General features: G+C 38.8%; 1 protein-coding gene across 1 annotated transcript; it reads right to left on the bottom strand.

Moving 5' to 3' along the window:
* Positions 1-10,182: 10,182 nt before the first annotated feature.
* On the bottom strand, positions 10,183-13,286 carry LOC119560211 (muscle-specific homeobox protein tinman). Its single transcript, XM_037873570.1, has 3 exons — positions 13,102-13,286; positions 11,503-12,128; positions 10,183-10,613 (listed from the first exon to the last, which is right to left on the bottom strand). The coding sequence occupies exons 1-3, from the start codon at positions 13,284-13,286 to the stop codon at positions 10,183-10,185; spliced, it is 1,242 nt and encodes a 413-aa protein (XP_037729498.1).
* Positions 13,287-14,203: the final 917 nt, after the last annotated feature.

Consider the following 14,203-nt stretch of genomic DNA (forward strand, 5'->3'; position numbering starts at 1 on the left):
TAAACAAGAAAGGAAGTTAACTTCGGCAAGCCGAAGCTTGTATACCCTTGCAGCTATAATTATAAAATTTTAAAACAAACAAGAAAGGAAGTTATCTTCGGCAAGCCGAAGTTTGTATACCCTTGCAGATATAATTATTAAATTTAAAAATAAACAAGAAAGGAAGTTATCTTCGGCAAGCCGAAGTTTGTATACCCTAGCAGATATAATTATTAAATTTAAAAATAAAACAAGAAAGAAAGTTAGCTTCGGCAAGTCGAAGCTTGTATACCCTTGCAGCTATAATTACTAAATTTAAAAACACAAAAAATTATATTCCCAATAGTATAAGATAATATGCCAAAAAACACCGAAGCTATAATTTGTTTCATATTATTTTCCTACCAATTTTCGATCGTTCCTATGGCAGCTATATGATATAGTCGTCCGATTTTGATAAAATTAAATTCGAAATTCAGAACTAATTAAAAAATGTTATTTCCAAGCGTTGGAGGTTATTTGTTGAAAAACACCGAAGCTATAATTTGTTTCATATTATTTTTCCACCAATTTCCGATCGTTCCTATGGCAGCTATATGATATAGTCGTCCGATTTCGATAAAATTTAATTCAAAATTCAGAACTAATTAAAAAATGTTATTTCCAAGCTTAGGAGGTAATGCTTAAAAATGTTATTTCCAAGGAAAGGAGGTAATATGTTAAAAAACACCAAAGATATAATTTTTTTACATTTTTTTTCCGATTATTCCTATGGGAGCTATAAGATATAGTTACGACTTATATACTACCTGCAAAAGATATAAGACTTTTGGGAAAGTTTCAGCCCGATAGCTTTAAAACTGAGAGACTAGTTTGCGTAGAAACGGACGGACAGACGGACATAGCTAGATCGACTCGTCTAGTGATGCTGATCAAGAACATATATACTTTATGGGGTCGGAAACGCCTCCTTCACTGCGTTCCAAACTTCTGACTGAAATCATTATACTCTCTGCAAGGGTATAAATATGGCTCAATTGCAAATTTCTACACAATTTCAAGAACTATGAAATATATTAGCAGACATTTTACAAATTTTTGTTAAGTTTTTGATTCATTCTTTTCATTTAATTTTTTTGTTTTTTTGGTGTACATAAAAATATTTATACCAATTAAACCGGGGACTTCGCAGAATCTCGCGGCTTGTGGGCGTTAGAGTAGGTGGTGCCACTTTTGTAGGCTAATTGGTATTGGCAAAATAAATGCTTTTCATTAAGACAAATTGATTTTTCTTTCCTTTGCTAGTCAAAATATAATAAGATTTTGATTCTTACAAATTTAAACGCACAACTTGCGCCGACAATATTTATCGTAGTCGGTTGTTGACAGCTTCCAATGCAAGAACCTTATATTCTTCTCTACCCAATGTAACTTACATGCTGGTTCGGGTCTAGGGAATTGGCCGTGTATACCAGCGAAAGAGGCGAATTCAACCGAGGCGGGGCGAGTTTAAAAAAAAACATTGGCGGCCTGCCAGCCTTGGCGAGGATTTGAAAACAGTCTTACCAGCAACTTTGGGATGACTTGTGTTAGTGTTGCTGAATATACACAGTAGACTTTTGCAACTATGGGTCTTCTAGAACTTCTTGCTAATAAATTATTCTATCTGAGACGTCAAAGTTCAACGTCCGAGGTTAAGACGACTTACTGACTGACCTGCCTAACCAGCTCCCCATTTCCGGGACCCACCGTGCTTAATGGTCTTATTGGTAAAGCTTAGGCAATGTTCCATGATAGGTCCTCTGGATACATTTTCCTTTGCGCCTTAGCCACCAAACAGAACAATTTGGCGTCCTTCAGTCCAAGGTATATTTAGACCCTTCTTATTAGGCCAGTGACTATGCACTTTTGCAAACTGAATATTCGCACCTCGTAAAATATTTCCCTGAGACATGGAGACTGGCCTACATTGCCGATAAGAGTGTGGAGGGTTCTTGATAAAGTTTATGTTTTGGAAACTGCCGGTGGATTTCTCTCCACATTACAGCCATCTGGATTTTGGAACCGAGCCCCAAAAACCAAAACTGATGACCTTCTGAGTGGCTGCCTTTGCATTGGCAAATATATTTTTAAACGATTTTAATAATTTTCTGATTAAGAAAATTGGGACAGCTTAGATCGTAAACCCCCGATGCAATCTTAGTGTCAGCGAGTTGTCGCACGCCTTGTAAGAAAACAAAAACAATCCATTTCTTATCAAATATATTTATTTTGAGCTATCTGGATATTAAAATACATTCATATGTGGGGATAATACTAATAATACTATATCCGTGAGTACCCTAATTGACTTGAATTGTAACGACACAAATAATTATTATTATTATAATAATAACAATAACACTTGCTCCTGCCTTGGTACGCCGATAAGGAGACCCTGAAAATGTTCAGCGAGGCATGAAAGCGAAAGATATTACAAAAAATGAAAAGTATCTATAAAAGCCTTGAAACCTCGATGATCCTTATAAACCCATGCCTAATAAAAGACCCACGCCGATGACCAGCATGCCCGACCTGGAAATACTCATGGATTTTATTCTGAACCAAAAATATTGATTTGGTTTTAGCTTGCGTATTTTAAATTATTTACTTCATAGGATGACTTGTTTGACTTCTTATATTCTGTGATTTTTTTGTACTACTTTAATTAAACTTGTCGGTGGGTAAGTTCCGACCAATGTTACACGTCCCTGAACAAAGGAATTGCTCAAGCTCTTCTAGGTAGATTGGTTGAGGCATTTATTTATTTATTATTAAGCAGTATATTTAAAATTTCAGTTTTTCAAGAAAAATGCTTAGCGCGTCAATAAACTCATAATGTGCGCAAAATTTGTATTCTTATTTTGCAGCACTCTCCAGCAGGAATTGAAGAACAAGCCGCTCCCTGAATCGACACGGCAAGAAAAAAGCCGCTCCGTCGCTAAAGAAACGCGACTGAAGTCCTTTGGGCATCGCGGTTGCATACATTCACTTTATGCTTCATTTTTAATCTCGACGCAAACAAAGTTATTCCTGCACCAACAACAATTTTATTATAACGGCGCCATTGGTCCAAGTGCATTTCCTTTTCAAAAAATCCAGAAACGTAAAGTTTAAAAATCACCTAAACTCGTAAAAAATACTGAATAAAATCATTGAAATACTGAATCGATTTGCGTGTGCGGTCTCATTTTCCGCTGGAGCGAGTTGCAGCGACTTTTTCCCGCCTCTTTCCATTGTATTTCTCATGGATGAAGAAAGGTCGCTGGAGCGCAAACTCCCAAAGTGGGAGCCGTCAGAGGCAATTCCTTTATGATAACAAATACTGAGCATTTCAGCTCCAACTCATTAATTTTTAACTTTAGGAATGCTGTGTTATTATAAATTTTTTTGAAAATTTGTACATTTCATGAACATTTCCTATATTTTGTATTTCCTTATTAATTTTTTATAAATATTTTTAATTTCTAAAGAACTTACTTTTTTTGGGTGTTTTGTGCAATATATCGGACTTTTTCCATGTTAACAAGCAGCTTCTTTCTGAATGCCAAAAATTAATTTTTCTAAAAGATATATTATATCAAAAATCATTTCTTTGTTTAGCTGTTTGGGACGCATTTGCTTGCTCCATGTTCTCCATGTACTCCATGTTCCTTTATGATAACATACTAAGCATATCAGATCCAACTCATTAGTTTTTAACATAAGCAATGGTTTTTTATTAAACCTTTTTTTTTGTACATTACTTGAACATTTCTTATATTTTGTATTTCCTTATTAATTTTTTATAAATATTTTTAAAATCTATAGAATTTACTTTTTTTGGGTGTTGTTTTGTGCAATATATCGGACTTTTTCCATGTTTACCAGCAGCGTCTTCCTGAATGCTGAAAATAATTTTTTTTATAAGATGTATTACATCAAAAAACATTTCTTTGTTCAGCTGTTTGGGACGCATTTTCTTGCTCGTACGCCTCGATGTCTTTCTTTAACTCGCACTTAAAAAATGTTTCCTTGTCTACATTTTTTCTTTCAATGATCGCAGAATTTGTATATAGGAGAATCACTAGAACTTTAATTTAATTTTTAACTTTAGCAATGCTGTTATTATAAATTTTTTTGAAAATTTGTACATTTCATGAACATTTCCTATATTTTGTATTTCCTTATTAATTTTTTAAAAATATTTTTAATTTCTAAAGAACTTACTATTTTTTGGGTGTTGTTTTGTGCAATATATCGGACTTTTTCCATGTTAACAAGCAGCTTCTTCCTGAATGCCAAAAATAAATTTTTCTAAAAGATATATTATATCAAAAATCATTTCTTTGTTTAGCTGTTTGGGACGCATTTGCTTGCTCGTACGCCTCGATGGCTGGTCTTGCCAAAGTACAGCACAACTACCCGAAAAGCTACTTGGATAACATCACAGTAGCGCGAATTGGCCTGGTCAGGCTTCCTGATCATCGGGAGACTACAAAAATATGGCCATTGAATTATTGATCATGGGCGGCTTGGGATTGGGATGTAACAGGATTGGAAATAAGGTGGGGATTGGACTTGGGCCTTCTAGCCCTAATTGGTTTAATTCGTAAGTTTCCTCAATTTTGAGGAACAATTCTTTTTTAATAAGATTTGTTCATTGTGTCTCTTTCAAAATGACGAAACCGACGTACAAGATAACAGTGTGCTGCAAAGCGCAGACCGTCGTGCCTCACGGTCTTCTTGGTAAAGTTTAGGCAGTACTCCATGTTCCTTTATTATAACATACTGAGCATATCAGATCCAACTCATTAGTTTTTAACATAAGCAATGGTTTTTTATTAAACCAGAATTTGTATATAGGAGAATCACTAGAACTTTTTCTGTAAGCGTTACCAGATCAAGCTTTTGAAAACTCGCTGGCATTAAGATTGGCTCAGGGGCCTACGAATAAAGGTGCTTTAGCTTGCATTTACGGAAACTTGTCAAGAAAAATTTACCATCTCACTCCGCAAGGGCAGCCACTCAGAAGGTCATCAATTTAGCAACTAACTACTTGGGTACGATTCCGAAATCCAGATGGCTGGAATGTGGCGAGAAGTCCCCCGGTAGCTTCCAAAACATGAACTTCATCAAATAATCCTTTTTTTAATATATCTACTCTCTCACCGTCGATGTTGGCCAGTCTCCACGTTCTCAGCATCTCTAAAAACCACTTTTCGTTCGTACTCTGTACTGCAAATCAGTTTATTTTACGGCGAACCAGTTTTTCGCCTTCAGGTCCATCTTTTGGTTCTGAAAAACTTTAAAGATTCGAGGACGATGAAAATTTTTATTTACATCAAAACTTCTTGAGGGACTGCCAAACAATTCTAACACTTTTTTTGGAATACGCAATACGCAAATACTTGTATACGACTAGCTAGATTTACCGATGATATGATCGGATCTGATCTTTGTAATACGTCCTTCAAATTTTTGCATCAACTGCTTTTATTTGCATGATTCAGTCTATCTATAGATTTGATGTGTTTGTTGTGTTAGTTGTGTTTTCAAAAATATCACTTGCGTGAACGAGGATTTTATGAACCGTGGCGGTCATTGGTAGCCAAGGATATTTATCTATAATAATTGGTGCCGTAATATAGTAAAAGTTTTGGAATTTGTTCACATTGACTAATGAATGTATAAAATTACATACAAATAAACGTACAGGTGGTGTATACAGACAAAAATACATATTTTTACCTTCCATCGGCATTGTAACTTGGAATTGGGAACATGTTTTCCAAAAAATATTGTATCCCCTCTTTTTCCATACATCTCTTTTTACACGCTTAATATCTTTACATATAATATTAATCAAGGAATCAGTAAAGTATTTAAAAAATATAAGAGAAAGAAATTCAATTTTTATTTTGGGGCATTTTTCTAATTACTTATCTGTGTGCCGCCCACATTACCATACATTCAAATCGTGTGTAGGTGGCGCTTTACAATCGCCCTTTTGCTCCTCTTAGCTGAGTAACGAGTAGTCCAGAAACTGGACTACAGCTTTGTTCCTTGTTTAGTCCTTGGCTTTAGCCCAATTTTTACTATATGGTAATGTTCTGTGTTGTTGTCACTCGCGGGCTTAATATGTAATATGTTATTGATAAATGTAATCACACAACAGCATTTGCACAGCGTACGTTTATGTGGAAACATTACCTCCATGATGGAAGTAAGTACTACATTGCCAAGGAGAATTAAGAAAAAAATAATATTCTTATTAAAAAATGAATATAATCGATATTATACATTATGAGAGGCTGAAATCATTTTAGCCTGCCAGGTCTAGAAAAAAAGAAACAGTTTTTCGCCGATTCTTTTAGTTTGATAAACTTATTGCTATTGCCCACTTCTCTTGGGTCATCCTCGGAAGACTGAACTACTGCAAAACATTAAACGAATTTTGTTTCGAAGTCATTTCTGTTGTGGCCACCGAGTCTATATAATTTCATTGAATTATAATTATATTGGAGTCATCATTATTAAACCATTAAGTCATATCACTTTTCTGTCAATCTTTCTCCGGAAAACGATCTACAACTGCAACTGTGTTAGTGTTTTTTGTTAATTTGTTTTTAACGCATTTTGCACAGAAAATGGTTTATATTGATCTTATGGGTGTACCTTCGACTAAATAAATATACACTTCTGCATATTTTGCGTATGTTTTGCAATCAAACTTCGTTTCTGCATATTTATTTATCGTAATCCTTCAAAGGTTGGAAATATGCTAAGACCGAGGTCTTTTTATCATGTACTGCGATGTGCATATCATTTTATCGGCTGCTGAGATTGCCTTCAGGTTCCCTAAGTAGATTAGGATGCTGGGTGCCGGCGGAAGGAACTCGAATTTCATCAATTTTAAAGCGACATCAACGCCATGGGATTATTGGCTTATTCGGATTTAATTTCTTGAGTGCCAGTTTCCACACGCCATAAATCAAATGCTCCAAAATGCCGCCGCTCGGATTCCGAACGCAATTACTCAATTAATTTAAATATAATTGTCACAATTTTCCACTTGAAAGCCACACAAAACCATAAACCAATGGATATAAAACAGAGACACCCAGAACTTGGGCGGGACGAAGGGGCAAATGTAAAACGAGATCGCAATTTTATGCGCACATCAAATAAAAATGTATACAGCGACTCGATGGATTTTCCGATAAAATGTCAAAGGCTTTAATGGAGTCTGCCAGAGTCACTCTGGCATCCACTTGACAGCATTGGATCTGGATCTGGAGCAGTGACAGCAAGAGTGAAAGGCGAAAAGGAGAACTGAAAACATGCACGAAAGAAAGGGTCGCCTTCCAGATACCCCTGATTGAAATTGGTAATAATATTGCAATTTTTACCAATCCTACTTCATACTACATGAGGATGCTGGGACTCATGTCCCAATCTATACAATTGCAGTTCAAGAAAAATCACAATTATTCAGTCATGTAAAATTGCTCTTGTTGATTTCTTTTGATCTTCATGTCCGGGTCCGGTTTATCCTTTAAATATTAAAGAATCGTTTACAATATTCCTGTTTATTCTAGATTATGTTCTGGTTCTTTTTCACGACCACTTTAACTAAAACTAAAATGTTAAGCAATGCAGACGAGAAAATAGTCCTTACTTTCAAATAATATTTAGTAGTTCAATTTCCTATTTTTCAAACCGTTTTATTAGTTCGTATATCCAAGAGTTTAAAACCAGCACGGGGTATAATTACGTAATTGATCTGGCGGCAATATTCAAAGGCTGCGGAAATGGAAACTGTTTTGGCCCCAAAACCACCGATAGTGCCGTTACTATTGTAGCCTTTTCATATTGTTTATTTATTGTTGTTAATAAATCTTAATTTGCTTACCTTACGCTTGCTTTGGCGGTCTGTCGCACTGAGGAAATGCAAATGAGAGCAGTGAAAGCAGTCGGGAGAAAGGGGAAAGTATCTAGCGGTGGGTTAGGTGAAGGGGGGCGAGAGGCACAGCTGCGACAGCGGCTCTAGGACCTTTGATCCTCTGACGGAACATGAATTAAACGGCGCTACAGGGCGAACTCTATCCTGGCTTATCGCCAACTCCCCGATCCTTTGTGTGATATATGGGAATGACAAATTCTCCACTTGAGAGTTGCGTCGGTCTAGACTCCAGACCGTGGGCTGGGATCCTCGGCGGAGGGGCACACGTCGCCGCAACATTGCCGCCGACACTGAAAGACGAGACCGTAATTGTTTATGGATCGCCGATTCATATTCCGCCCTCGCGACGGGGGCGTGTCTGGTCAGTGTGGTCCATTAGGTCCTGTTTAGTGCCACTTGACATGCATTATCCTCCGCCTGCGGGGCGTTTTGTTTGCCACTCTAGGGTCAACTCCCTTGGGTCGGTGGGAGCCAAGATGCCAGCTCCTCCTTGGGTTGTACTGTCTGGAGAAAACCCCCATCGGAATAGCCTCTCTAAAACATATTGTTTTAAAATCAAAATAATTGTATATCACGGCTGCCATTTCTAGCCTTTTTCAAAACTGATCCTTACTTTTATTGAAAGATATTGTTTTTTCCATTTTAATAATATTTATCTTAGTAAACTTATGTATACGATACCTTTTTCTAGTATCCTTGCTTTTGTTTGTTTATATTACATTGCATTTATACAAATTAAAATTTGTTATGATAACGCACCCAAATTATCAATTTATATGTGTAATTATCCAAAAAATATTTGTTTGTTTTAAAGTAGCGCTGAAGTAATTATTTATTTGTTTTTAGTAGTGTATAAGTATTTTGAAATTAAAAAAGTTTAATGAAATAACTTTGATTTATTAAAATTTTTAGGGTGCTGGAGATCATAACTTTCTTTACTAAAGAATTCTAAACCAATTTTGGATCCTTCAGAATTTTGCTTGCAATGACCTAAAATTTAGTTAAAATAACCTCATTGCAGCAAACTAATTATAAAGGGGCAACTTTAATGGAATTGTTTCTGTATGTTCATTTGAGCTAATCCCCGATCCCCGTGATTGACACTTAACCCAGGGGAACGGAATCTGAGTCTTCACCCGACAGCTAACCCCAGAAGCTCCGGCTGTCAGAAATGTGGAAACCCTAGCCAAACCGAAAGTGTGATCAGCTGCACTTGTTGGTCTGTGGCCGCAACCCCCTTCACCCGTTGACCCCTGCCATGTGTTTGTGGAGTAATTGATATGCCACTGCCACAACACCACCGATTCGATCCAATCCAACACCACCAGAATCCGAATCAGAAACAGCCCCCAATGAAATATTAGCCTTTGCCCCGATGGCTGTCATAAAGTGCCGAGGAGGAGCGCTTGTTGGGCCCTGCATTTCGTATCTCAACGAGGGTATCTGTATCTTTGGAGGCAGGAAAACATTTTACTGTTGCACTGATGCCACTTAAACGTTTCATAAATGCAACCTTTGTAATGTCTGCCGCCAACGCACTTCCCCTTTCCCCGTGGAATCCCTGCGAAAAGTTGAAAAAGGGAAAACATTTCCAGCACTAAAACGGAAATTGTTGTGTTTTCATTCGCCTTTGAATTCGTTTTTCATAAAACTGATCGCTCGCTCCGATAAAATTGATTTATGCGGCGATCGGCGGCAATTATACGCAGATGCGGTGCCTAATGGATCGGTGGCCGATCGAAAGCGGTTCATAAAGATATAAATACGAGTGCGGGTGAGCAAGGAGTCATGGATATTCCATGGTGTAATTTTTCTTTTGACAACCAGGCGAAAAAGCTGATTGATCTCAATAAATAAAAAGCTAAACTGTGTTCTAAATTTAAAAAATTTTTAATAACTGAACAAACTATTATAAAATCTGTTATAATGATTTGGAGCAAACTATCTTTGAATTTATAATTCTTTAAGGAACATCAACAGATTGCTTTAAAATAAGATAATTTTAAAGTAAATCTATGAAAATAGTTCAATATTTCAATAGTAAAATCTTAGAAAAATAAATGGTTTGTCTGAAATAGTTTGTCTTAAACTTTATTTATTGTCCAATATATACATAAAACAAGGTACTAGAGCTATGAGGCGTTTGCTTACACTACAACGTAAATTCTGCTTGAAACTGCAATAAATTAGAGACTCGAATCCTTCGTCCTGTGAGCGAACTACTGCATGTGCGGGATCTGCTGCTGGGATTGCTGGATGGTTGGGGGCCACATCACGTGGTTGGGAATCGGCGGGGGCAGCGATGTGGGCGAGTGCAGGGGCTCGGACTTCAGCTTCAGATGCTTGGCGATGCCCTCGCAGTCGATGTCACCCCGTTTCGATTTGTACCGGCGATTCTGGAACCATATCTTAACCTGCGTCGCCGAAAGATTCAGCTTCTGGGCGATTATCTCGCGCTCCGCTCCGGTCAGATACTTTTTCAGCCGAAAGCGGCACTCCAGCTCCAGGACCTGAGCCTGTGAGAAAAGCACCCGGGGCTTTCGTTTCATCCTTGGCTTGGAGGATCCATTGTTGCTGCCATGGTTACCGGTGCAATTTATGCTGTTTTTACGCAGTTCAGATCGCGAGGAAGTCACCTGGCTGTTGTCCTCTGAAAGGTTAAATGGGGGTTAGTAAGATGAATATCTCAAATACATCTATATTTTATGTGCTACTTTTATAAAAATAAGATACGCCAAATCGTATGATTGCAAACCACTTCTTGTTAAAGATAAATTTTTAACATATTTCGAAAATGGTTCCGAATTTTGAATTTTTATATGTTAAAGATTTCCGCACTCTCTATAATCTGTTCAAAATAATATTAATGAGATTTAAAAAAAATTTCACAAGTAGCAGTGATCTACATAAAAGTAAAGGTCACGAAATATACTTTATTTAGTTCAGTTATCTATCATAAATAATGTATTTGTCAGTTTTTTATATTTTTCGTGATTTGAAATTTTTACAATAAAAATCTTAAACAACCATGTTTCTGATTTTTCAGATTAAACAAGGAAGAACGCTATAGTCGAGTACCTCAACTATCAGATACCCGTTACTCAGATTAAGGAACCAAAGGGAGATGGATAGGTGCTGACGAGACCAATACAGTTCGGGGTAAAAGTTTTTTCTAGCATGAAAATTGTGAGCCACATAGATTTGGGCGGTTTGTGGCCGTTAGAGTGGGCGCAACAGACAGACATGGCTAGATCGACTCGGCTAGTGATCCTGATCAAGTATATATATACTTTATGGGGTCGGAAACGCTTCCTTCTACCTGTTACATACTTTCCTTTACTCTACTCTACTCTCTAATACCTAAGTTTTGAGTTTTAAAATATAAACCTGGAAAATTACAAACCCTTTTAATTTTGATTTTTGTTTTACAAAATTAGAACCGGTACGATCACTTTAACAAAAGAAATGTCGTTAGATTCAGCTTTTCTTCATTTCATAAAAACTTAATTTTATTTATATTATATGTTTTAAATACTCACTTCTCTTGCCGCCCTCCTCGGCACTGTGAATGCTCCTAAGCGAGGCCGAGTTGCTGGCCGTCTCCATGAGGCGCTGCGTCAGGGGATTGCCGCACAGCTTTTGCGACGGCGTCTGCAGACTGTCCACCTCCGCGGAGCTGTTGAGGTCCAGAGTGGGCGAGGGCGTCACATAGGGCGTGGGTATGTACTCGCTCTTGATGCCCACCGCCGAGGGCGTGGCTCCGCCGTAGACCTCTCCGGTTCCGGTTCCGGCGTAGTTGTAGTTGTAGGTGGCGGGACTTTGGTAGGCCGTAGCCGAGGCTCCGGCGTAAAACGGCGAGGCGGACATGTTGTAGGCCGAGGTCCCATGCTGGAAACTCTGGTGGGGATGTCCGTGATGATGCTGGAACATGTGGGCGGGCATTCCGTAATCCTGGTAGCCGCTGTACAGTTGATGTGGCGGGGGTGGCAGGAGTGGCGACAGAGACGACGATGTGGTAGTGGTGCCATCGTCCAGATGCTGGGGATGCAGTTGCTGCTGCGAGACCGAAAACTCGGATTGCTGGTGCTGCTGGTACTGATGCGGATGCTGGTGGAGATGTGGCTGGTACTCATTGGCGCCATAGAGCGCCGATGCAGCAGTGGCACTGCGGGAAAGCAGGGAAATGGGAAAGACGAAAGGTTAGACACGGGGCTACGCATATATGGCCGCCATATGTTGCATCACGCCGGACCCTGCGGACACATCGAACACATCGACTCCCCGGACCGGAGACTTTTTGCCCACTTCCTGCTGGCGCGACAGGATCCTTGGTGACATCATTTCATGGCTCATCAGGAAATTAAGGACGCCCCTAAGGCGGCGGACACACATGCGAATCACACATGTCGACCAGCCCAAAAAGGACAAACGATCGTCCGACTGACCACCTCGAACTCCCTAACTGCCGACTGCCTGCCTCGGACCTTGTTGTTCTTATTGTTAACACTGTGTCTCCTCATCTTTGTCTGCGGCCTCTTGTACAAATAACGATGATTTGTCAAAGCCCAGAGCCCGATCCTACGATTCTCCGGTCCCAGATCCTATTTGCAATTCATGCTTTCTATGTGTTTTCATAGGATTTCTTCTGCTGCGTCTCGACGGAAGGTTATCAAAATATTATCTTTCGTTGGAAAATTGGTAGAAATTAATTTTCCTATGGAGCCCTATTAAATAAAAATAAATAAAACGCGATTGGGAATGGGAAGAGCGCTGTCTTAGAGAAGAAGTTACTGACAGGTAGAAGTGGAAGAGGTGTTCAAAAGATGCTGGGTAATAAGTAAATACCGGTTGAATAAGGCCTGGGGTTGTTTTTAAGCTTATACTTCTCAGATCCTTGGCCGATTTTCACTTAGTAAGGAAAGGTTTAAAATTGATCGTAAAGTTATCATATTACTAACTCAGTTCTTGGCTATTTCTATCCTTTATTATTCCTAAGCTAAATGTTATTGATCCTTATATCAATTTTGATTTTGACCGTAAATATTCCCAAATACTTTGTTCTTCTGAACATTTTTTAAGAAAAGAAAATATTGAAAGATAATATCCCCAATGGTTAGTTTCAAATCTGTCAAGCTTACCTATCGAGGTGTCCGTAGGCGCCTTCGTAGGCCTCCGTTTGATTGACCATGTTCAGTATATCCTTGACTGAAAACGGAGTGGTGTTCAGGGCATCCGCATTTGTCAAACTGCCCGGACTGGGGGACTGATTGTAATGATCGTAATAGCCACCCGATTGAGCCTGCTGCTGATGGTGCTGCAACATCCTCGCGATGCGATCACTTGGCCACTTGAGAAGCACTTAAAATTTAAATAAATACACAATTTGCCAAATCGCACTTGAACTTGCGACACTTGAAGGGGTATCTCGGTAGCTGGGTAATCAAGTAGGTGGTGGAGTACACCCCACGCGAACCGTAAGCGAACTGGTCGAAACCCGTAACCCGTGAGCCGAAAGCCGTAAAGTGCCGTTCCGATGCGCACTCGACCGTGTCTGCAATTTGTCAGCTCGATTTCGGTACTGAACGAGTACTTCTTGCACCCCAGACCGCCTTGTGGCATGGTGCTCTTGTGCCACACACACACGAGTACCGTTAGGGGGAAAATGGCCGCCCTGAAGCCAATCACAGCACAGCATCGGAATGCGGACTCTCCGTCTCGCTCTTGGTTTTCTCTTTTCGAATAGAGATGTGCGCGTTTTCCCAATTTTGAGTACGCTTTTCATTTTAGTGAATTAAGTTAGTATTAAATTATAAAATATTGAAAAACAAATTAAAATCTTTAAATTACCGGTTCTTTAGATAAAAGAAAAGATATGATATAATCCAGGGAGTACATTGTAAATTGTCGTAATATGCGTGATTCAGAACTAATTTTTCAGTGACAGAATCTATGAGCATCTCTCTCCCCTCAGCGACCATGTGTACATTCTACGTACACAAACGCATATCTTTAAACAATCATACACATTGTACCTTACTATCAGATTCGATAACTGACTCCTCCGCATATCCACTTGCAACGTCACGATTCCTCTGCCTGCTCCCTGTTGTTATTAGTTGTTTGTTCGCAGCCACTTTATGCAGATTTTGTTTCGCTACTTGAGCTTGAGTATCTGTATTTATTATTGTAAAGTCCTTAGGTTTATAGTCCCTTTATACCTTGGTTTGCGTATTCTGTATA

The sequence above is a fragment of the Drosophila subpulchrella genome, unplaced genomic scaffold (assembly GCF_014743375.2).
Source record: "Drosophila subpulchrella strain 33 F10 #4 breed RU33 unplaced genomic scaffold, RU_Dsub_v1.1 Primary Assembly Seq354, whole genome shotgun sequence".
Lineage (NCBI taxonomy): Eukaryota > Metazoa > Arthropoda > Insecta > Diptera > Drosophilidae > Drosophila > Drosophila subpulchrella.

What these genes read in the sequence shown, in the direction of transcription:
- LOC119560211 (XM_037873570.1), bottom strand. Translation starts at nt 13,286, where the DNA reads ATGTTGCAGCACCATCAGCAGCAGGCTCAATCGGGTGGCTATTACGAT. An exon ending in GCCTACGGACACCTCGATAG is followed by an intron (nt 12,129 to 13,101) that starts GTAAGCTTGACA and finishes GCTTTCCCGCAG; the next exon opens with TGCCACTGCTGCATCGGCGC. An exon ending in CGAGGAGGGCGGCAAGAGAA is followed by an intron (nt 10,614 to 11,502) that starts GTGAGTATTTAA and finishes TTAACCTTTCAG; the next exon opens with AGGACAACAGCCAGGTGACT.